This window comes from Telopea speciosissima, chromosome 11 (genome assembly GCF_018873765.1).
Source record: "Telopea speciosissima isolate NSW1024214 ecotype Mountain lineage chromosome 11, Tspe_v1, whole genome shotgun sequence".
Taxonomy (NCBI): domain Eukaryota; kingdom Viridiplantae; phylum Streptophyta; class Magnoliopsida; order Proteales; family Proteaceae; genus Telopea; species Telopea speciosissima.
The window spans coordinates 2348881-2371822 of NC_057926.1; the positions used below are offsets into that span (position 1 = coordinate 2348881).

Here is a 22942-nt window from a genome sequence, read left to right on the forward strand (position 1 = left end):
CCAGGCTCTCTCAGTCCATCATCCCTATACAAAGGGCCTCACACCCACAGTCTCTCACCAAAGAAGTAGAAGAAGAAGAAGAAGAAAGGGGGGGGGGGAATAGGATGTGCTTTCTCAATCAGGCTCTCTCAACGCATCATTCTCTCACACAAGGCCTCTCACCTTTGCCGTGTCTCATAGCTTCAACCATAACTCTTTCCTCTTAAATCTCTGTCCTTCTTTGCTCACTTCAAGTACTGGAGAATGCGAAGAACAACAACCATATGAGTGGATTAGGGATCATGCATGAACTGACTGACGAGACTCACTGCAAATACAATATCTGGTCTACAATGAAAGAGGTAGATCAACTCTTCCACCAATCTCTGACAATGTCCTTTATCAACAGGTTCGCCATCTTTTTTCTTTAGCTGAGTAGTAGCTTCCAATGGAGTATCACAAGGATGACACCCTAACAAACCAGTGTCGGAGAGGATCTAGGATATACTTCCTCTGGGAAAGAAAGATGCCTTTGGAAGAACGGTCAACTTCAATCCCAAGAAAGTACCCTAGCTTTCCTAGATCCTTTATTTCAAATTCTCGTCCTAAGAAAACTTTCAGTTAAGAGATCTCATCAACATCATTGCCGGTCACAACTATGTCATTGACATAGACTATGGGAACAATAACTTTATCTCCACAACGTTTGATGAACAGAGTGTGGTCAGCATTATTTTGTTTGTACCCTACAGAAGTCATGGCTTTATGAAACCTGCCAAACCAAGCCCAAGGACACCATTCATCCAGAAAAAAAAAAAAAAGCCCGAGGACACTGCTTCAGCCTATATAATGTCCGCTTCAGTTTGCAGACTTTGCCATGAATCTTGACGTCCAACCATTGCAAATCCCAATCCAGATTGACAGATTATTACAATAGAACTCGAACAATGTTCAACTTTGCCACTGGAGCAAATGTCTCCTGATAGTCGATCTCATAGGTTTGAGTAAACTCCTTGGTTATAAGTCTTGCCTTTTATCTACTGACCCATCCATCTTCTGCTTGATTACAAACACCCATGTAAAGCCAACCGGTCTCTTGCCTAGAGGAAGAACCACTAGCTCCTATATCTTTTTTTTTGCTAAGGCTTTCATCTCTTCCATCATAGCTGCTTTCCACTTTGTATCTGCAAAAGCCTCCTACCATTTCAGTGGAATAGAAATAGAGGAAAGAGAAGACACAAAAGCATGATAGGAAGAAGAAAGGGAATCATAGGAAACAACATTGGATATGGGACATTGGGTACATATCTTAATGCCTTTATGAACAGAAATAGGTAACTCAAGAGAAGGATCCTTACTAGATGGAGTAGCAGGTTCTGGACCGGAGGATGGCGATTGGAGTAGGAGAGGTGTTGTAGTGGTGGTAGTCTCAACTTGCTCTTTTTGCTTAAGAGTTCAGGTATAGACTTTATTACCAAGGTACGACGGGTAGGAGGATGATATCACTTGTTTCCTTTTTGAATAGCTGAGTAACCCAGAAAAATACACCGAACACCACGGGGATCAAGCTTGACATGAGGGTGATGGTTACAAGCATAGCAAACGCAGCCAAAGAACTTCGGGGGGAACAACAAAGCAGGAGGACCCGTGGAGAATGTCTGTAGGCGCACGATCATCAAGAACACGAGTGAAGCAAGTAGAGACCACTATGTACCTTACCACCCCCAATAATCGTCCTTGCCACCAAATCCTATATGACACAATAAGAGGAAAAAAATGTTATTTTGCAATTCAAATCCTATAAGAATACTAATTGAAAGAAGATTAGTAGAGAAAGAAGGAACATGCAAGACAGAGGATAATGTATGGCTAGGAGAGCAACGAATAGAACCCTTTCAAGAGATAGAAGAAAGGGAACTATTGGCCTATTCGAACAATGTCTTTCCCGGAAGAGGGATAATACTGATGAAAGAGTTGGGAGGAACCAATCATGTGGTCAGTAGCACCGGAGTCTATAATTCAGGGACTTGAGACTGCCGATGCACAGCTACTACCGACTGGAATATGTGAAGCAAAGGGAGAACTAGAAGGGGCAGCTGGTGCAGCTGGCGTGGCAGGTGTAACTAAAGAGGCCTTTAACATTCGACGGAAAGCTTGAAGTTCATCCAGAGTGAGACCAATGTTTGTAGAAGGAGTTGCAGCGATTTCAATTTGATTAGCCTTGGGCTTGGACTTTCCACGACCATGTTTTGCCTCAAATTCAGCAGGTTTACCATGAAGTTTCCAGCAGGTGTCTTTGGTGTGATATGGCTTATGGTAGTGCTCACATTTAATAACCTCCTTAGAGGTGTCACCAGTGCAAGAAGACCCATCAGATATGGGAGCAGAACCTGAACCAGTTTGCAATGCAGATCAATCAATAGTAGGAGGATGAAGCATGGCAGCCCATCTATTTTCTTCAGTATGGAGGCATAAGACTGCTCCAACGTGGGAAAAAGTGATCTGCTAAGGACTTGAACACGAATCTGATCGTATTCGACATTTAAACCAGCCAAGAAATCATAAACTTGATCTTGTCCACATGCTTGCGGTAGGCAGCAATGTCTGTTGCATTAGTGGGCTTGTAGTCAGTATAGTGATCCAGTTGTTGCCAATTTGCCATAAGCAAGCCATAAGCAAGGGCATCAAAATACTTGAAGATGGAAAGATCTTTCTGGTGGTTTCATGAACTTTCTTACGGAGTTTATACACCTGAGCATCCCACCTGACCGTAGGTCTCCTTCGCAGCAGTATCCAACAACAAGTATCCACTGGCGAGATCTGGTTGCTTAGAATTAAGTAAAAAAGACATGACTAGAGAGTCATTGGAGATCCATCGATCCTGAAGAGGACCTGTTGTAGATGGCTTCTCAGTAGTCCCAGTGATGTGTCCCGTAAGACCTCGACCATCTGTCCCAGAGGTAGCAGTAGAAGTGTCAGACATTATGACACAATCAAATCACCAGATCGAAATTTGGGGAAAATCGATCCTAAGATAGGGAATTTTAATATCTCCAAAAAAGCTTGGCAGAAAGAGCTGAAATTTGGGTCGAGTGCTCCTCTGATGTAGGCCAAACTTTTCTCCAAAAAATCAGCAAAATCCGAAAAAAAATTGACCCCAAATCAGCAAAGTCGATTTTATCAGGGTTTTGAGAAAACCCTGAAAGGTTGAAATTGCAGGGATCAAACAGGTGCAGTTCTGGATCTTCAATGGTTGTTGATGATGATGATAGCTGTTGCTCAAGAGGTGCAGTTCTTGATCTTCAATAAGGTAAGACTCGATTCTCAACATAGGAGCAGAACTCGGTCTTCAAAGGTGAAGATTCCCCATTACAGTTTCCACCCTATAATTGGTTGACGTATAGTGCTACTTGTCAGAAATATTGGGTCATATGGGATTACCCTGTTCTCTCCCCCAATTGAGATATCCTCTGTTTTGCCCAATAAAGCAATAAAGATTGATTGAGCCATCAAAATTTGGAGCGTGAAGTAGAATTACTAAGTAGATCCATTTTGGGGGGTGGGGATCAATATTATCCATTAGAATAATTTATGGTTGGACCAATAAAATGAAATTTCAAGGCTCCGTTCAGAAAATACCCAATTGGAAACAATCGCAGAAGGGAGCAGCAACTATCGATCCAAAAAATAGATTATTTCATTACTTGATCGACGTGGTATATAGGGCAGCAGCTAGATCAATAATAGATCACCTCATTAGTGCTGCCCTTTGAGATAGGAGAGAACCGAGAAGAGAAGAGAAGAGAAGAAGGGAGATCGAGATAAGAGAAGTGACGATGGAAAAAAAAATTCTGTAACCTAGATCAGATCTAGCCCTGAAACCATGTAATCAGAATGTTAATGGCTGTAACGCTTGGATGATCAATGTGATCATCATGCTCTTCTATTTATAATAAAATCAATAAGAACAGAATTACAAATAAGCCCCCCCTCATAACTGACTCTAATGAATGAGTCGGCTATAAGGGGGAAAAACCCCAACATACCCTTGCGGGTTACAAAACTCAACATTAAGAAACTAAATAAATCTAGAAAATGAAACTACTAGTTCATAAAACCTAGAAAATCTAGCTGCCATACATCAAAATAGAAACTCCTAAAAACAAAAATAGTAACAAACTGAAATTAGAAGCTACCTAAATGAAATAAAATATACTTTCTTAAACTGAAAATAGAAACTAAACTATGGCAGCATTATGATAGAATCTTTCTACACTTGATGGGCCCACAAAATCTTCTAAAAAGCATCCCCACACAAACCAAATATGGGCCCCACAAGATCTTCTAAAAAGTATCCCCACACAAGGAAAATATGGGCTGTGACACTGTTCAATAACATCACGGTCACGTGAACCTTGAACAGTGTTTTGGTCTTTTTTTTTCTTAATATTTCGATCTACATCACATCATACCCTGCTGCCACGTCAGCAGCAACACATACATGCATCGCAATGAACATACACCATATAGCCATGACTACATGTAAACCCCATGCACACATCCAAATCACGCACATCTGCATCATCACATGCATACCATCAACATCAATGAACATACCATGCCATGGACATCATCTCACATGCATTCTACATGCTCTGCCACACCCGTAACACACTGTACTTGTCATCTGCCATGTATACACATCCCTGACACATCCATCAATACACATCACACACCATACCAGAGCCTGTGAAAATTACTGGAATGCCCATGAGCTATCCAGACACTACCAGAAACATGCTGTACCTATCCGATACTAGCTGTACACATGCCAACACTGCACAAACACCTCAAACACTGTATTTTTGCCAACAATTGCAACATTTCTTACAAATTGGCCCAAGTACCCATCATCCTTTCTGATCTCCTCCTTCCTACAATGGCCATCAACTTGTATAATGTTGCTCTGTCTTATGATGCATGCCTTGATCTTTGTTTCCCATGCCCTTACCAAATTATGCTACCTTCCTTGGTAAGTCTTCTGTAGAAGTTCTGCATAATAAAATTCTTGATTCTAATATACCACATGATTCTCTATAACTAATCAAGAACCAGGCTTTCTACTATTGGGCCTTAATCCTCATTAGATGTATTGCATTTCAGGTGGTTATGTAATTCATGAGATTGTTTACAAATATTTAATTTTATTGTCTTTTGTTGGATTTTAGGTGCGGATGGACATATCATTTATAAGTTGCTTCTTGTCTGTCCAATGAATTGCAAATTTGCAAGTTATGTTGTTAGGAATATGTACCCCACGAGAAATATAAAAGGAATTAATTTTGTTAGGGATCTCTGTTGATAGTTTTTAGGACAGCATGGTAACCACATTGTGTGAAAACTAAAAATATCTAGGATTAGTTAGTTTCTCGAGAATCAAATATGTGAATTTTACCCAAGCTGGGGAAGTTGAGGATGGAGTTATGAACTTTGGTGTTGCTTTGGATTGATTCAGAAGAAGCCTCATTACACTTGGACCACTTGGGAGCATGGTTTTAGGAATCGGTATCGGGTCGGCCGATTCATATCGGTATCAGTGGAGACTGATACAGATTCCTTGCCGATCTCATAACAGTGGAACGGTATGTACAAGGGTAGAAATGTAAAAAAAAAAAAATTATTTTTTTGTTGAAGAAAACGGGTAAACCTGATTGATCTACACCGATCCGGATCGGTATCGTCAGAGACCGATACCAATACTGATTAGTAAAACTCTGCTTGGAGGTAGTTAACTGCATGAGGGTGGATGGAGTTGAGTTGTCAATACAATGTTAATAGTTGAAAGTTTTGTTTCTATGTGCCTACTATGCCCTATTAATAATCTGTTGAACCTTTTAAACATCCACAAAAACATTAGAATGAACATAAAAACATGTAAGTAGTCACTGCTACTACTATTTTAATTGTTTAGGGGTAATAGTTATGTGCTTTTTAAGTCTAAATGTTGGAAACAGCTTTTATTTCCTTTTAATACTTGTTGGATTATTATCCTTTTGTTGTCATCATAACCACTTTGTTGGCGTGCATTTGCATTGAAGGTACTCATTATCCTAGGTTTTGATTACCAAGGTCGAATGAGTTCTTAATCTTTTCTTGCCGGATTTCAATCTACATGGCAGTACTACCTCCTATCCGAAACAATGACAACCATGCTAGAGGGACTTTTGGGCGTGGTCGCTGGCAGTCCGGATCCCATAATGGTAGAGGAAGAGGCATACTCCCTCGACCTGGCCCTTATCATCAAAGACAGAACTATGGTTTTGGCTCTAAATTTTCAAATGGGCGTCATGATGAACGTTTTGTTTCTGATCTGAAGCTTACAAAGAGTGAAGAAACTTTATCTAGAAAATGTATTGCATTCCAGGAGGTAATTAATTCGTTCTCTTTTTGATGCAGTTACATGTTGGGTTAAATAGGTGTTTTGCTTATTGTTAGGATTACTTCTGTAAGTGCCTTTTTTATTTTGTTTTATTTTATTATAGTGTAGTAGATACTTAGGCTTATTCAGTTTCTTTTTCTGAAGTAGTTCTCTTCCTGATTTGAGTTTCTATTTTCAGATTAGGTAGAAAATTGTAAGTTTTTTCTTATTTAAATAGCTATGTAATCCAATTGTTGGATAGGTTGGAATGAATTAAATTTGAGTGGTACCTCTTTACGTCTTACGGCTGTGGAGCTGCACTTGTTCTCTTCTTCTCTTGTTCCTGTTCTCAAATCTTATCTGAGATCATCTCCCAGATGTGTCATCCCATAATTCCAACAACAACAACAACATACCCTTATCCCAACTAAATTGGTGGGCCGGTTAAATGCCGCTTAACTCCTCCCTTGTACTATTTTTCTTCCATTACTTTCCCCACTTTGTTGCTGAGTATCCCTACTGTGTCATTCTTGTCACATTCGAGATTAACCTGAAACTTTGGGGTTAGCCTCACTACTTTAGGTTGTTCCAACACCTGGGATTTTGTTCTCCCAAACACCACTATCATGAAACCCATTACCTGCAATCAGACTGGTTCTTAAGTTTACTGCCAGACCTAGCTTCAGACCTTAAATAACATTATTTTGCTTGTTCTTCTGGGTGCTTCTTTAGTCGATTCCAGAGGGATAAGGGTTAGGAATCACACCCCAAAATTTCACGTTGGTTCGAGTTCAAACCTCTGTTATATGTGCCTGAAACTCAATTGACTCCGCACTGTGGGTTTGACTTCTCTTCTGTCCAGAAAAACTCTCATGTCGTAGGTGTTAATTTATTTTATTCCCCGAATTCTCTATGCTTCTTTTATATATATATATATATATATATATAGAGAGAGAGAGAGAGAGAGAGAGAGAGAGAGAGGGGCTGCGCTTCTCTAAGTAAAAAAAGTGTCATTGTAAAGTGGATAGGGATTTTGGTACTGTCTCCTCTGCGGAATATGTATATGATTTTCCCTTAAAAGTATTACTTTCTGCCTTTGTTCACTGTATCTTTCTCAGAAGGAATCTGTGGCTTTTATTTTTTTTACGAAATTGCCAGAAACTATTAATTTCTTTCTTTTTGATATCTAAAATCTTATAATAAACTGTTGATGGAAATCCGAAATTTGATGTTTTTAGTTATCTGATTTCTTTTCTTTTTCCTTTTCCGCATCGTCCAACTTGTGGGACCCATTGTACTTTGGGTCCCACATCTGGCAATATGTATTTGTAGGCCATTAAAATTGACTGTAGTAATTTCTTTTACCCAAACTCAGCTCATAATTTCTATATTTGTTATATTTATTTATTATTTATTGCCTTGTTTTCTGAAAACAAATTGTAATGTTGTTTTTTATCCAATAGCCCTGCGAAGTTGCTTGTTATAGCCGCATCGAAGGTGGCGATGTCTACTTTGATGACCGAAGCCTTGTAAGCCCTCAGTGACCCAGTATTGCAACATACTTTCTTTAATTCTTGCTCATGCATGTTGATGTGTAATATGTCTAACTCACTCTTGGTATTAACACTGCTAGAGACTTTTTAAGCGCCTAATCACAGAAGATGTTGGAGCTGATTTGAATGAAGGGTTTGAATCTTATATTGCTAAAAAAGGTATGCCAAACAAAACAAAAGTAGCTTTTGGGGGAAATTGGCCAGAGATTTTTATAGTCTTTTTTTTTTCCTTGTCGGTTTTTTGGGCTTGAAGCTAATTTATGCCGGAAACTATCTTTTGTTCTTTTAAAATTTTAAATAGAATTGGACTGCCAAGGATTCGGTGACCTTCTTGATTGCATCAGAGACAAAAATGTCCCACTCCAAAATATTCATTTTGTGGTAAGAACTTCATTACACCTCATTACATGTTGCTACGTGTGTAGGAAAAGCACTTCTTTTGAGTTTATAATGTTTCTTTCTTTGTCTCTATTTCACAGACTTTCCGCAACAATCTTAATAAGGTAACTGTCAACTTTATTGTATAATATATATATATATATATATATATATATATATATATATATATTTATTTATTTATTTAAATTCCTCCTGATGGGTAACCTCCTCATTGTATAATGTAAAGTATTAGTGTAATTTATTTTTCATCTGATTGAATGCAAGAAGCAATTCTTGAGGAGGGTTCTTGAATTCTGAAGAATTGTATCTTTAATTCTCATTCAGTATTATTATGTGTGCTCATCTTATTCTTTTTTAGATATTGGCTACTGCTTATAATAGACACGAGCCCTGGGAAATGGGTGTTCACAAGAGAAATGGAGTTGTTTACCTTGATGTGCACAAACTTCCTGAAAGGCCACAAAGTGAACTAGATCGTCGAAGGTATAAAATTTTTTGTATATTCTTGCTTGAAAATCGTCGAAGGTATAAAACATTTTGTAAATTCTTGCTTGAAAAATCATCAAAGGTGTAACACATTTTGTATATTCTTGCTTGGAAAATTTAAAGTTCTATTACATAACAGGTTAGGCGTGAATGAAGCTATTGGCCTGCCTTAATCATAAAGTCAATCTTAAAACTTTCTTACATGCCTGAAGCTATGTCAGGTTTTCATATTGTTCAAAGATTTTAAATTGGCATGTTAGAGTCAAAACTGTGTCATATTTGGTTTAAATCCATGATATTTTTTTTTAATGAAAACCTTAAGGCCACTAACACTTGGTGGCATCTAGGCTTGACATGTGGCATGGTGGCATCTTGACTTATGTCAAATCCATTGAAGTTGTTTGTGGTTTCATGTGATGGAAGACCCCACACCCTTCTAACTGGTCAAATTTCACAAGCATGGGATAGTTAATAACTGAATTCAAATTTTCATTAAGTTACCAAACTACCATTGGGAAATTCTAAATAGTTTGTGGAGGGCTAAATATTAACAAGTTTGGTCACAACTAGTTTTATATTTTCTTATTTTTTACTGCTTTTTTAAATTTTAACACCAAATGAGCTGATTAGAAAATTAATGACTAAATTATCTCCCCCTCCCCAGCCCCCCAACCCTCCCAAAAAAAAAAAAAATTAAAGAAAATTAAAGAAAATCAAGTACAATTCCCTCTACACCTCATAAGCATAAGAGAGCTCTGGGAAATAAAATTAAAGATTTAGGACTACTTAGGCATCAGGTGGATGAGAAACTTATTCATCTCATCAGACAAGGTTACACAATCTGCTCCTTTTAATTTCTGTCACTTTGGTGCACAGCTTTATGTTGGTTCAATATTTTGCATTCCCCATAAACAAAGCCGACTGTAATGTCTGCTAATTTTTTCTAAGAAACTCCATCTGCATAATGTAGTTCTCCATTCTTAACTTGATTAACTGGTTTACTTAAAGAATATCATCCATAACATAACTTGTTTATCATATGGTGTTGACCTAGATGTTATTGGGGCTATTGTTTTGAAAACCTTGCCACTGAAGATTCAAGAGGACCTGATGGCGAGGGGATACATCACATAGATTCAAATGTTGAATTCTGTTCGGTGATCAGAACTAAACTAGGTGCTCATCGTATTATTATGGGTGCTGAGATGGACTGTTGTGATTCCACTGATGATGGAAGGAGGTTTTATATCGAGTTGAAGACAAGTCGTGAGGTTACTTACTCATTTCTTTCATTCCTCAGCATGTCAATTCATTAATCTCCATCTCATAAATAGAAGAGTTGTTTGGTCAACTATTGGATTTTTAACTTAATTTATATTTGGTCACAGTTGGATTATCATACTGAAGAAAGATATGAAAGAGAGAAACTTCTCAAGTTTTGGGTATGATTTCTTACTAAACTAGTTATGTATAAATGTCCTTATCCTTTGGCAGTGTTTCTTCTTGTCTATATATTTTTTTATGTTTATAGAATTTGGTTGTTATTATTAAATATTATCACTGTATTGGTTGACAATTTATTTATCTTAAAAAAAATCTAGGGACAATCCTGTTGCTGACTTTAAGATTGAAATCAGTGATCTAAAAAAACATAAGTTTAGCTGCTTCCATGTTAGAGCCTTCACAGTGTGTTTTTTGTAAGCAAAATTGTCTGATTTTACTATTCATCTAAATTATAAAATGGTTAATCTACTGTATTTTTGCTTTCGATGAACTCACCCAATAGGTAGTGCCTCCTTGTCAGTCTCAGTGGCATCACCTTTCTGTTTGTAAACCTTACATTTGGGACAGATTTTTGTAGTTGATGTTCTGTTGGTTTAACTCATTACTGTACTTTTTCCTTCTGTTTTCTAAAATGAGGAAATGGATTGGAAATTGGCAAAAGGCTCCCTGGTTTGCAAAGACCATGTAACTTACCAGGTCTGTCCACTTAGTTGTGCCATGTGGAAAAGTGATGTGGTTATTTTACAACCATTTACCCTTCCATGTATGCAATACACTCTCTCATTACCTTACTTTTTCCTTTTGTTTTCTAATAATGAGGAAATGGATTGGAAATTATTACCATATGCTATTTGGGAAATGATCTGGAATGGCCAAATGTCCATGTGTCAAATTTCAGCCACAAATTAAACTATCTACCCTTCCTTTTCTGCAATGCACTCTCTTGGTATACTGCACCCTACATAGTTGTCAAGACGTCACCAAGGAGTCAAGTCGATTTGGTTGCTTAGGCGGCCACCTAGGAGCCTTGTTGATTCGTCCCACAACTTCAAACGTCTAGACGCCATGACAACTATGACACCCTCTTTGTAGTCCAGAAATTTTTATTATTTCATTTTGCCTAGTTGCAAATTGTGTTTGTGCTGAAACTTGACATGGGAGATGGTGACCTTAGGGTTTACCTGTCTATCACAATTCACCCACATAAAACTTGCCACGTGGCTGAAAATGAGTGCAGCCCACAAAACCCTTGCCCTTGAAAGTTTGTTGTTGTCATACTCGAATCCTAAAAATTTTTAATCACAAATATTGAATAGAAAGTTTATTATAGGAGTTAGCAACTATAATCTATTATTCAAGTAAACAAATGGTTTATCGTTTTCTTTATAAGTAAATGAGTGTGTAGTTCCCGGTCATTTCCTTTTCTGTTTTTTCATACTATGTTAACAATTTTTTTCCCTATTTCTGTTTGAAATTTTGCAGATCCAGTCATTCTTGGCAGGTGTTCCTTACATTGTTATTGGATATAGGTAAGCTTATTTGCTAATTCAATTAATTTCCCTTTTGATTTAAAGCATATTCTGAGTTTTAAAACATTCCACAAAGCACTTCTAGTTTTGCATCTGTCTCCCTTTTGATTTAAATAATTTGATGTTGGTGTGTAGTCCATTTGTTACATAATATAGGATCTCTTCACTGGAGAAAAGACTGTGAGACAGAACCTCTGATGTGACCGTGGGTTCTAAACCCCTTCATTTGGTCACTATGGGTCCACCCAAGTGCTAAATGACTCAAAGAATAAGTTTGATGGCAATTTCTGTATATCACTCCAAATTTATAATTGGAGTGGCAATTCTGTAAATAATTAGAAATTGTCTAAATAGGTGTTAAAGACCACTCACGACATTGTGTTTGGTGTGTTTAGTTAGCGGTACTGTTTTATTGTGTTAGTTTCTTAGTTTCTTCCCTTTATTTTAGGTGTGGTCTTTACTTGTAATTAGACCGTAATCAACTTGTGTCAATGAGTTGCAAGCCCTCTTTATTTATAATAAACCTTATGAAGTGCAAGTTACAATATACCCTTAGGGCAACACCAACCAAACCCTAATGGAGAAATATATCCTTGTACTCATATTACAACACTCCCTCTCAAGTTGATGCATAGATATCAATCATGCCCAACTTGTTAACAATAGAAATAAAATTCTTAGTACTCAATACCTTAGTAAATACATCAGCTACCTGACCATAGGATGGGACAAATTGAATGCAAATTAGACCCTGTTCCAATTTCTCCTTTATAAAGTGACGATCAATCTCAACATGCTTTGTTCGATCGTGTTGAATTGGATTGTGTGCATTACTGATTGCTGTCAGAGTATAGGCGCATAGGTACCTCAACTGATATTCCAAGATCCTGAAGTAACCCATGAAGGCAGAGTAGCTCATAAATACCATGGGCCATGGCCCGAAATTCTGCTTCTGCACTAGACCAAGCCACTATGGCTTGCATCTTGCTCTGCCAGGTGACCAAATTACCACCAACAAAGGTGCAGTAACCAAAAGTAGACCTTTGATCATCTAGGTAGCCAGCCCAATCTGCATCTGTAAAAGACTCAATACATATATGATTGTGTGATGAGGAGAGAACACCTTTCCCAAGGGCAGCCTTCAAGTACCTCAAGATTCGATACACAACATCTAAGTGTGATGAATGAGGGTCGTCATGCATGTATTAACTAACCACACTAACAACAAAATCTATAACTGGCCTTGTGTAAGACAAATAAATTAGTTTTCCTACCAACCTCTGTTAGCTTCCCTTGTCGACTGTTCACCATCTTTACTCCTAAGATGGGAATTAGGCTCAACAGGTATATCTGTTGGCTTACAACCTAACATGCCTGTATCTGATAGGAGATCAAGGGTGTACTTCCATTGAGAAAACAAAATCCTTTGAGCTAATATCATCACTTCTATACTAAGTAAATATCTCATCAATGTTGCTCCCGTAATAATGATGTCTTTCATATATACAATCATGATCATAATATGGCTATCTGACTTCTTTGTAAACAAAGTGTGATCTGCATTCTACTTATATGCTAAATAAATATTAAAGAATCATTAAAAGCAGCCATTAGACTCATTACAATGAAGTCAACAATCCACCCATAAAACTGTAAAATCAACAATCAAGGAATTATAGAATCATATTATCACAATATTACAAAATAAGTGAAGCACATAATCAAATATTCTTAGATTACATAATCATATAATCAGAAAATGATAAAATTACATGACTCATACTAACAGTTGCACAATCTGATTTGAATAACAAAATCACATACCACAGAATTACAGCTACCGGCCACACCACCAGCAGCCACCACTACTGCCACCAACATAGAAGAAGAAGGAAGATGAGAAGAAAGAGGGGAAAAAAACGCAACAGAGCAAGAACATTGAAGGTTTCAGAAATTTTAAAAGGGCATATGCCTTTGTTTCTGAAAAATCTAGAGATCATGATTGTCTTCAGAGAAGTGTAGCAGGGAAAGGGGAACCAACACAATCAACTTTGCAACAAACAGTTGACAATCGAAAGAGGAACAAAGAATACTTCAAAAAAGTGTCGCAGGGAAAGGGGAAGAAGAAGACGATCCAGTTCCTTTGATTATTCATTTGTTTCTGTTACCTGATTCCTTCCTTCTTCAGAGAAATGTCGCAGGGAAAGGGGAAAAAGAAGAATATTTCTTCATCACTGTCTGTCGGGTTCGAGGTCGCGATTCATCATCATTGAAGGAAATGGCGCTGAAGTCGCTGAGCAAGAGCTGGCATCGCTGGAGCAGGAGGTTGGGGGTTTTATTTCCTCCTCTAAAGAAGAAGAAGAAGAAGAAAATGGAACATAGAAGAAAAGAAACTTACCGGGAGAAGATTCGAGGTCGCAGTCCCTCACCGGAGCAGAGTTCGTGGTCGTGATTCTTCATCATCGAAGGCACTCGAGTCACCGAACAAGAGCAGGAGTCTCTGGAGCAAGAAGTCGAGGGTTTCATTTTGAATCTTTCGATTTTGTTTGCTTTAGATGATTCTAGGTAACACAATGTACAAAACTAATGTATACAAGCCAATGAAAATCTAAGAAATGAAATAAAACTTTACATATTTTTATTTTGTTTTGTTATTTAATGTTTCAGTGTATCACAGTGTATGAAAATCATATACACAAAACCAATAAAAATATAAGAAATAGAATAAAATGAAAAAAATATTAATAAAATAATAAATAACGCCTTAGCAGTAAAGCGATTAATCGCCTTGACCCTTGAAAACCGCCAGGACACCAAGGCGTCGCCTTGATAACTATGCTTTGTTTATAACCAATAGACACCATAACTCTATGAAATCACCAAACCAGGCCCTTGGAGACTGCTTCAACCCATACGGAGCTCTTTTAAGCTTACAAACCTTCACATGGGTTTCTTGGGATGCAAATCCATGTGGAATCCTCCTCTTCAAGTTCACCATGGAGGAATGCATTATTGACATCCAATTGCTGAAGGTCCCATCCTAGGTTGACTACATAGGAGAAAATAACTTGAACTTATTCATTTTGCTGCTGTGCAAAAGTCTCTTGATAGGCAATCCTATATGTCTATGTGAATCCTCTAGCAACCAACCTTGCTTTGTATCTTTCTATAGTTCCATCAGCCTTTTGCTTAACTTCGAACGCCCATTTGCAACCTACAGATTTCTTCCCGGAAGGGAGATGTACCAAATCCCATTCTTCCCAAGGGTCGCCCTCATCTCTTCATTCATTGCCTCTTTCCATCATGAGTTAGCCAATGCTTCTTACCAAGTGTTAGGAATGGAAACAAAAGACAACGAAGAAACAAAAGCATGGAAGTAGAGAGAAAGAGAATCATATGAAACAACATTAGAAATGGAATGTTGAGTACATGTTCTACTGGGTTTACGAACAGAAATTAGCAAATTTAGACGTGGGTTACTAGAATGGAGAGACTCACCAGACAAAGTGGGAACACATGCTAGACTTGCCGATTAGCTAGGTGAGATGGTGGTCGTGGTCTTCGCAGCTCACATCTTTCTTTGAGTCTGAACAAAGACTTTTAGAGTAGAAGCAAGTTGAGGCTGCTCACCCTGAACCGTGGAATGCTTCTCCTCTTGAACCGTGGACTGCTGCTCCGCGCTATTATACCATCTTCAAGTTCTTCATCCTCCATTTGCATTTTCATTGGAGCAACAATTAAAGGCACCTCTTCCCTTGGATAATTCTCCCCCTGGAGAGGTGTAGGAGGAGAATAGAATGGTACAGAATCTTGAAAGACCACATCCATGGTAACAAACATCTTTCGCGAAGGGGGAGGGGTGATAGCAGTTGTAACCCTTCTGAGTGGCAGAGTAACCAATTTTCTGCAGGTGTGTTAACACAGCTAGTCTGGTGGATGATCCCATGATCAAATTAATACAACTGGAAAGAGATATCTATATATTATTTACCACTATCTATGCGAAGAATCTTAATCTTTGCATCAAATTAGGTGTGGACCATCTTATGGAGCGACTTAAGTAAAAACATCACTCTTCTAGTGTAACAGGTAAATCCAACTTGTGCGACTAAAACAATCAACGAATGTAACTAGGCCCCCACACATTAGAGTATACCACACAAAATGGAATCAAACTTTTGTTATCTGAAATAAGGTAAACTTCTCTAGTTTGCTTTGCAAAAGTTCAAGCATCACAAAAGAAACAATGAATGTAACTAGGGCCCCACACATTAGAGTATACCACACAAAATGGAATCAAACTTCTGTTATCTGAAATAAGGTAAACTTCTCTAGTTTGCTTTGCAAAAGTTCAAACATCACAAAAGAAACTACTGGGATTACATTGTTCAACCAAATCACATAAAAGCTTTGATAAAGTTTTGCAAAAGTGCAAACATCACAAAAGAAACTATTAGGATTACATTGTTTAACCAAATCACGTAAAAGCCTTGATAAAGTTACTAAATATGGAACGAAAATCTCAGTTTTTTGCAAAAGTGGGACAAGACCAGTTACGATATGAGAAAAGTGCATTGTCTTTGCCGAGACCTCAGTTCTACCGACACTGAACCAAACCCACGTATAAAATGGCTTTCAACTTGACTAAGACCAGTCGAAATCTTCATCTCGCTGATTTCGCCAGAGAAACTCCAAAAAACCCCAAAATTCATGGTTTTAATCCCATTTTTCGATTGAAAAATCTCTAGATTGCACCGAGATACTTTTGCAAACATCAACCTTGCAAGATCTACAACAAATCCAAAGAACTTTGAAGAAGATTTGAACATTCCAAGGAAGTAACCCATTTTCCCTAGATCTCTGTGTTTTTTTTCCAAAAAATATGTTCAAATCTTGGTGTTTGGATGTCAATTTAATATATATTACTCAACTTTGGTCGATCTATGACTTGATGAAGTCCAATTTATTTAAGTTGTTTTGCATAAATTGTATGTTTTGGTTGCTTTCTATTACTAAATTATGTGTAGAATAAGGCCTATTATCACGTTGTAGCCTACCAACCTAGGGTTCAAAGTCAAACTCCTATTTGGACTTGATTTTTGAAAATCTGATAGTACCATAGTGTTTAAATGGTCCAACATAGGCTGTACACCAAGTTTTATGATCAAACTATGTCAAAAACTCACTGAAACCATCAAACGAGTTCAAAAAAAAAAAAAAGGTGAACCAACTCGCCGAGATCTCTAACCAGCCTTTATCGAAACCAAGTCCGAAATCTAGTTCTAGAACCATGTTCCTAAAGAGGGATGACCAAACTATGTCAAAAACCCACTGAAACCATCAAACGAGTTAAAAAAAAAAAGGTGAACTAACTCGCTGAGATCTTTGTCCAGCCTTTACCGAAACCAAGTCCGAAACCTAGTTCTCGAACCATGTTCCTAAAGGGAGATGACCCAAACGACGATGCGATCTGTGTAACTCTGATAACGCAAATGTAGACGAACTAGAAAGAGAAGCAATAGTAGTTAAAGCTGATGGAGAGGTCTCAAGCAAGTCATGAAAAATACAATAAGATGGATAAAATGTCACTTTGCAATTTAAATCCTGTGTGAGACTACTAATAGACAATAAGTTAGTGAAAAATTAGGGATATGTAGAACGTAGTAAACGGACAAATAAGAGTAACATTTAATGGATCCTTTGCTGGAGACATATGATTGGTGGCACTTGAGTCGATTACCCAAGAAACGGAAACGACCGAGGCATACTAGCCACCGAAAGAAATGCCTAAAGTGGAAGGGGATGAGTTAGATGACTGTGAGGATGAGTTAGCTGACTGTATCATTGCAGTTGCCGAAGCAACACAGGCAGATGGTGCTGAGGAAGATGAACGTTCCATTGGCACAAGATGGACCATAGCAGTATGACAGTTGTTCTCATATTGTACCATAGCATAAGCCTGCTCAAGAGTAGGAAAAGGATCCCGATTAAGGACATGGGCCCTAATTTGATCAAATTCATATTTAGACCAGCAAGAAAGTCGTACACACAGCCTATCTTATCACAAGTAGCAGAAAACCTCCCATAAATATCCTATGTCTGCCACATACCTCGCATAACTGAGTAATACTGAGATAGAGATAGGTCTTTTTGTTGCATGTTATGGATCTTCTTCTGGAGTTCATAGCACTGTGCATCATTACCAACCTAGGAATAGGTTTCCTTTGCAGCCTTCCAGATTTTAGCAGCAGTGTCAAGGAGAAGATACCCCTGGGCAATTGTTAGATCCATAGAGTTGGAGGAGATGCGACATAACAAGACATTCGTCAGTATCCCATTTGATTTGAGAAAGACCAGCAGCATCAGGCTTCATAGAATCCCTTGTAAGGTTGCCACACAGACCATGGGAACCGACAACAAGAGAACAGGACCTGACCACATAAGGTAGTTACTCCCATCGAGTTTAACGGAGCTCATAAGGAACAAAGAGAAGTTGCGTTCACGCGGTAGGGCTACTCCTTCCTGTCTAGTAGATGCAGTCGACATGTCCGACATAGCTGCTTAACATAGAGAGATAAATCTCCAAAAAAAAAAAATACAAAGGGAGATTCAGTTCATAAGAAAGAGATCACCACCAAGGGAAAAGAAGAGAGAAGGGAAAGGCGGACATGTTGAAATATAAGTCTAGGGGCAGATAGGTCTTTTTAGTGTCTTTACTTTAGTTTATTTTTATTCTCTTATTATGTCGGTTTGATGTAGGGGCAGTTCTGTCCTAAAGTCTTATTTTTATTATAAATACAAAGTAGCTGACCTGCATGAGGACATTCTGTTCTACTGTAGGTCCTTTTCTCTCTCGGGATTTGTGTGTTCTCTTCTTTTTCTTCTTGTCTTCTTTCTTCTTCTTCTTCCTCTAGTCTGATTATTAGTTCTTGAGGTTGCCCAGGCTCTCATGTTGCATATCCAGGTGCCCAAACATTTTTGGTGTGATGCAGTTCTTACTGCTTGTTTTTTTATTAACCGAATGCCTTCATCTGTCCTTGCAGATAAATCTCAATTTTCTATTTTATTTCCTGGCATATTAATTTTCAGCTTGCCTCCTGCAGTTTTTGGGTGTGTCTGTTTTGTTCATAACCTCCATCTCCCTGGTGATAAATTAGACCCTCGGTGAACCAAATGCATCTTCCTGGGTTATTCTCAGACCCAGAAGGGATATAGGTGTTATGACCCTCTGACTCGGATGCAGTTTGTTAGTACAGATGTAACCTTCTTTAAGGTACATCTTATTTTTCTGGTCAGCCCACGGGGTCCAGTGATCCGTTAGCTGTGTCTGACCCTCCTCCCATTCCGTCTATTGTTTCTATGTCTACTTCTCCACTACAGGTATATCAGCGCAGGAGGCACATTGGGCAGCTCGATTTAGATATTGTTGTTCCATCTACTTCGCTTCCTCTGCCTTCCTCAATCTCTGCTGGAGATCCTAATTTACCTACTCTTCTTGACTTACCAATTGATTCGGATCCTGATGACTTACCTATTGCCACTTAGGAAAGTAAAAGTTCATGCACTCAAATATCTTTAGTTGCCTATCCCATTGAAAATTTTGTTTCTTTGTCTCACCTTCCATCCTGCCCTCATAGTCTTGCTACTGCCCTGTCTACTTGTACGATTCCTTATACCCATACTGAAGCTCTTGCTATTCCTGCTTGGAAGAAAGCCATGGATGTGGAAATGGATGCCTTACTGACTCAACATACATGGGAGTTAGTGGATTTACCTCCTGGTAAAGACCTGTTCAAGTGTCGGTGGGTGTATACTATTAAGTATCATTTTGATGGGTTTGTGAGCGGCTAAAAGCTTGCCTAGTTGCTAAGAGATACACTTAGACCTATGGTGTTGATTATTTTGAGACCTTTTCTCCTATGGCTAGATTGAATTCAGTTCGTCTTATCATCTCTATGGATGTGAATTTTGATTGGCCCTTATATCAGTTGGACATTAAAAATGCTTTTCTTTATGGTGAGTTACTCGAAGAGGTCTACATAGAGCAACCTCTCGGGTATGTTGCTCAGGGGGAGAGTAGTGGACGTGTATTTAGGCTGCATAAGGCCATTTATGGGCTGAAACAGTCTCCCCAGGCATGGTTCGAGAAGTTTAGTTCCATTGTGACTGGCTTTGGTTTTCTCAATGTTTCTCAGACCATTCGGTGTTTGTTCGTCGTCAAGGAGAGAAGTTGGTTGTTCTTGTTGTCTATGTAGATGACATCATTGTGTCAGGAAATGATGAGAGTGAGATCAAGGAGGTGAAAGATTACTTACATCAGCATTTTCAGTCTAAAGACTTGGGCCAACTTCACTATTTTCTTGGGATTGAGGTCATCAGAAGCAAAAAGGGGATCATCTTGTCCCAAAGAAAGTATGTGTTGGATCTCTTGACCGATATTGGTATGCTTGCTGGAAAACCAGTAGATATTCCTATGGATCCAAATAAAAAATTTGGCACTAATGATGGTGAGTGTCTTAAGGTTGTTCACTCCTACAGAAGCTTAGTTGGAAAGCTTTTATACTTGACTGGCACTAAACGAGATATATCTCTTATTGGGATGCCGCTATTCGGGTTCTATGGTACTTGAAGGGTGCTCCGAGGAAGGGGCTTATTTATCGTCCCAATAGACATGGAGCTTGTTGCCTATTTTGATGCAGATTGGGCAGGCTTAGCTAGTGATCGTCGGTCTACCACAGGGTATTGTACGTTTGTTAGAGGAAATCTGGTTACATGGCGAAGCAAGAAACAGACCATTGTTGCCAGATCCAGTGCTGAAGCAGAGTATAGAGATGGGGGTTTCCAGTTTCGAACCCTATGAAGATGTTTTGTGACAACCATGCAGCCATCTATATTGCTAGTAATCCAGTCTTTCATGAGAGGACAAAGCATATTGAGGTGGATTGTCACTTCATTCGCAATGCCGTCTTGAAGAAACTAATTGAGACACCATTTGTCACTTCGTCTGATCAAATTGTTGATGTGTTTACCAAATCCTTATTTGCCCCTAGTTTTCGGTCTTGTTGTAACAAGCTGAGTGTCTTTACTTTGGTTAATTTTTATTCTCTTATTATGTCGGTTTGATGAAGGGATAGTTCTGTCCTAAAGTCTTATTTTTATCATAAATACAAAGTAGCTGACCTGCGTGAGAACATTCTGTTCTACCACAGGTCCCTTTCTCCCTCGGGATTTGTGTGTTCTCTTCTTTTTCTTGTTCTCTTCTTTCTTCTTGATATTATAACAAAACCGAGAGAGGAGGCTGTGGTGTTGATCTGTGCTTCCTGGCGGTGAAACCTAGAGAGAGAGAGAGAGAGAGACAGGGTGCCAGCGGTGGGTGGTGGCACAAGAGAGGGAGAGATGGTGGCAATGGTGGTGAGTTGAGTTTAGAGTTTTAGGGTTCAAATCCCAATGTCGATTCTCGCTCTAATACCATGATGGATTTGCGGATTTCAACTTATGTCAATGAGACCCTAGCCCTCTTCATTCGTAATAAACCTTATGAAGTACAAGTTACAAATATACCTTTAGGGCAACACATAAAGTCTCCTACTAAGAGTCTTATTTTCTTTGGCTATAAAGTTGGCTGTGACCACGATTGGAAGGATCTGAATCCTTCCTTGGTCTCTCTCTCTCTCTCTCTCTCTCTTTCATCTTCATTAAGCTGCATAATGGGTGGTTGCAGGATTTCTTTGCTGCTACAATAGGTAAAATGATGCAAAAGCAAATATATTTATTGAACTTAGGTAAACTTGGAATGCAACTAACTTGACACAAGTTGAGTTATAAACAATAATGTGGGATGATTATGGAAATAAACAATTAACGATTTTAAAACATACCCACGATAGAGGTTGTCTTAAACCTCTCGATGATGTTTCCTATGGCTGACCAGTTTGTGATGCAAGTGAAGAATCCCTCACGTGAATCCATTTCAATCTGAATTTTCATGCGTAAACTCTCAACACAGAGGCCTATTAGGATCTACCAGTAACCAATAAAAAATAAAGCAATAATAAAATAATAATGACTGCAAACAGGTTCAGGCTTAACAATGTAAACCAGTCTCAATTTGGTTTTGTTTCTCACAATGTTGGGTTTTTAACCACAGATTTCACGCGTTGTCGCTCAAGGATGGTACTAGTTCCTCGAAACTTGAGATGGAAAGAAACAGATTCAAGGGGAACAGAGTAAGACTTTAGAATATAGAAACTATTAACAACTCTAATTGAAATAGGAAAATAAACTAGGAAGAGTTATTGCTGCTTTTTTTTTTGTGTATAATATGAAAGTAATCGTCACCATTCCTCCTTGGAATTCTCTGTTGAAAATTTCACATGTTGACTTTCTTGAGAAGTTTAAGCCCAATCCCCTTCACGTTATCCCTCAGAATTAGTACTTGTACTAGATCATTAACTTTTTATTTCATGTGAATTGAAATAGCCAGCCGTCATCTTCCCTTCTTTACTTTTCTTTATAATTTGAATTTGTAATATAAAAGTAATCGTCACCATTCCTACTGGGATTTCTCTTGGAAATTGCAAATGTTTACTTTCTTGAAAAGTTTAAGACAAATCCAGTTTACCCCGCACATGATCCCTTGACCCGGGGGGGGGGGTTGACTTGTGCTAGATCATTCACCTTTCTTTTTCATGTGCATTGAAATGTCCAGCCGTCATCTGCTTGACATTTTATCCATTTTCCTCCCTATTTATCCATGTTTGGTAAAGCATTCTGGTTCACAGCTTCTTGTTTGTGAATGCAGAGATGATGCGGGTCGGCTTGTCCGTACAGAAAGGCTAAGAACCAAAGATATAACACAAAGAGTAAAGATGAAAGGCTATTGGCAGGTATGGAAGTTTTGTACCCTGCAAGTGCATCCACACATACACAGCAAGAGAGACGGATTCATTATTCCATTTCATGTAGTGTGCCTACGGAAGCACGTACGAAACACTGATGTGTTTTGGCATATGATGATCTTCCATTTTCAGTAAATGCAGACCAGCACATTATTATTTATTTATGGGTGCAAAGTTTCGCTTAACCTACATCATGGGCCATTTTTTCTATTACTGCCATGGTGCAGTTCATTTAAGTCCCAAATCATACCAAGTTATAATTTCAAACTTATACTTCTCCACATTGATTGGTAGGGAGGAGTATGCTTGGCGTTTGCTGACGAGGTATTGTGCTGGCTCTATGGGACGGTTAAAGAGAGTTGAGTTTTGTTTCTCATGTTCTTTGTTTGCATTTAT

General features: G+C 38.4%; 1 protein-coding gene across 1 annotated transcript in view; it reads left to right on the top strand.

Annotated features, from left to right (window-relative positions):
• The window catches only part of LOC122645600 (NAD-capped RNA hydrolase DXO1-like), a 33226-nt gene that overhangs the window by 10105 nt on the left and 179 nt on the right, over positions 1-22942 (top strand). The window contains exons 2-12 of the mRNA XM_043838909.1: positions 6159-6406; positions 7861-7926; positions 8031-8109; positions 8252-8331; positions 8430-8453; positions 8708-8832; positions 9890-10106; positions 10224-10277; positions 11602-11648; positions 22450-22534; positions 22841-22904. Of these exons, the coding sequence (XP_043694844.1) occupies positions 6159-6406; positions 7861-7926; positions 8031-8109; positions 8252-8331; positions 8430-8453; positions 8708-8832; positions 9890-10106; positions 10224-10277; positions 11602-11648; positions 22450-22534; positions 22841-22904 (1089 nt within the window). The remainder of the gene's footprint in view (positions 1-6158; positions 6407-7860; positions 7927-8030; positions 8110-8251; positions 8332-8429; positions 8454-8707; positions 8833-9889; positions 10107-10223; positions 10278-11601; positions 11649-22449; positions 22535-22840; positions 22905-22942) is intronic.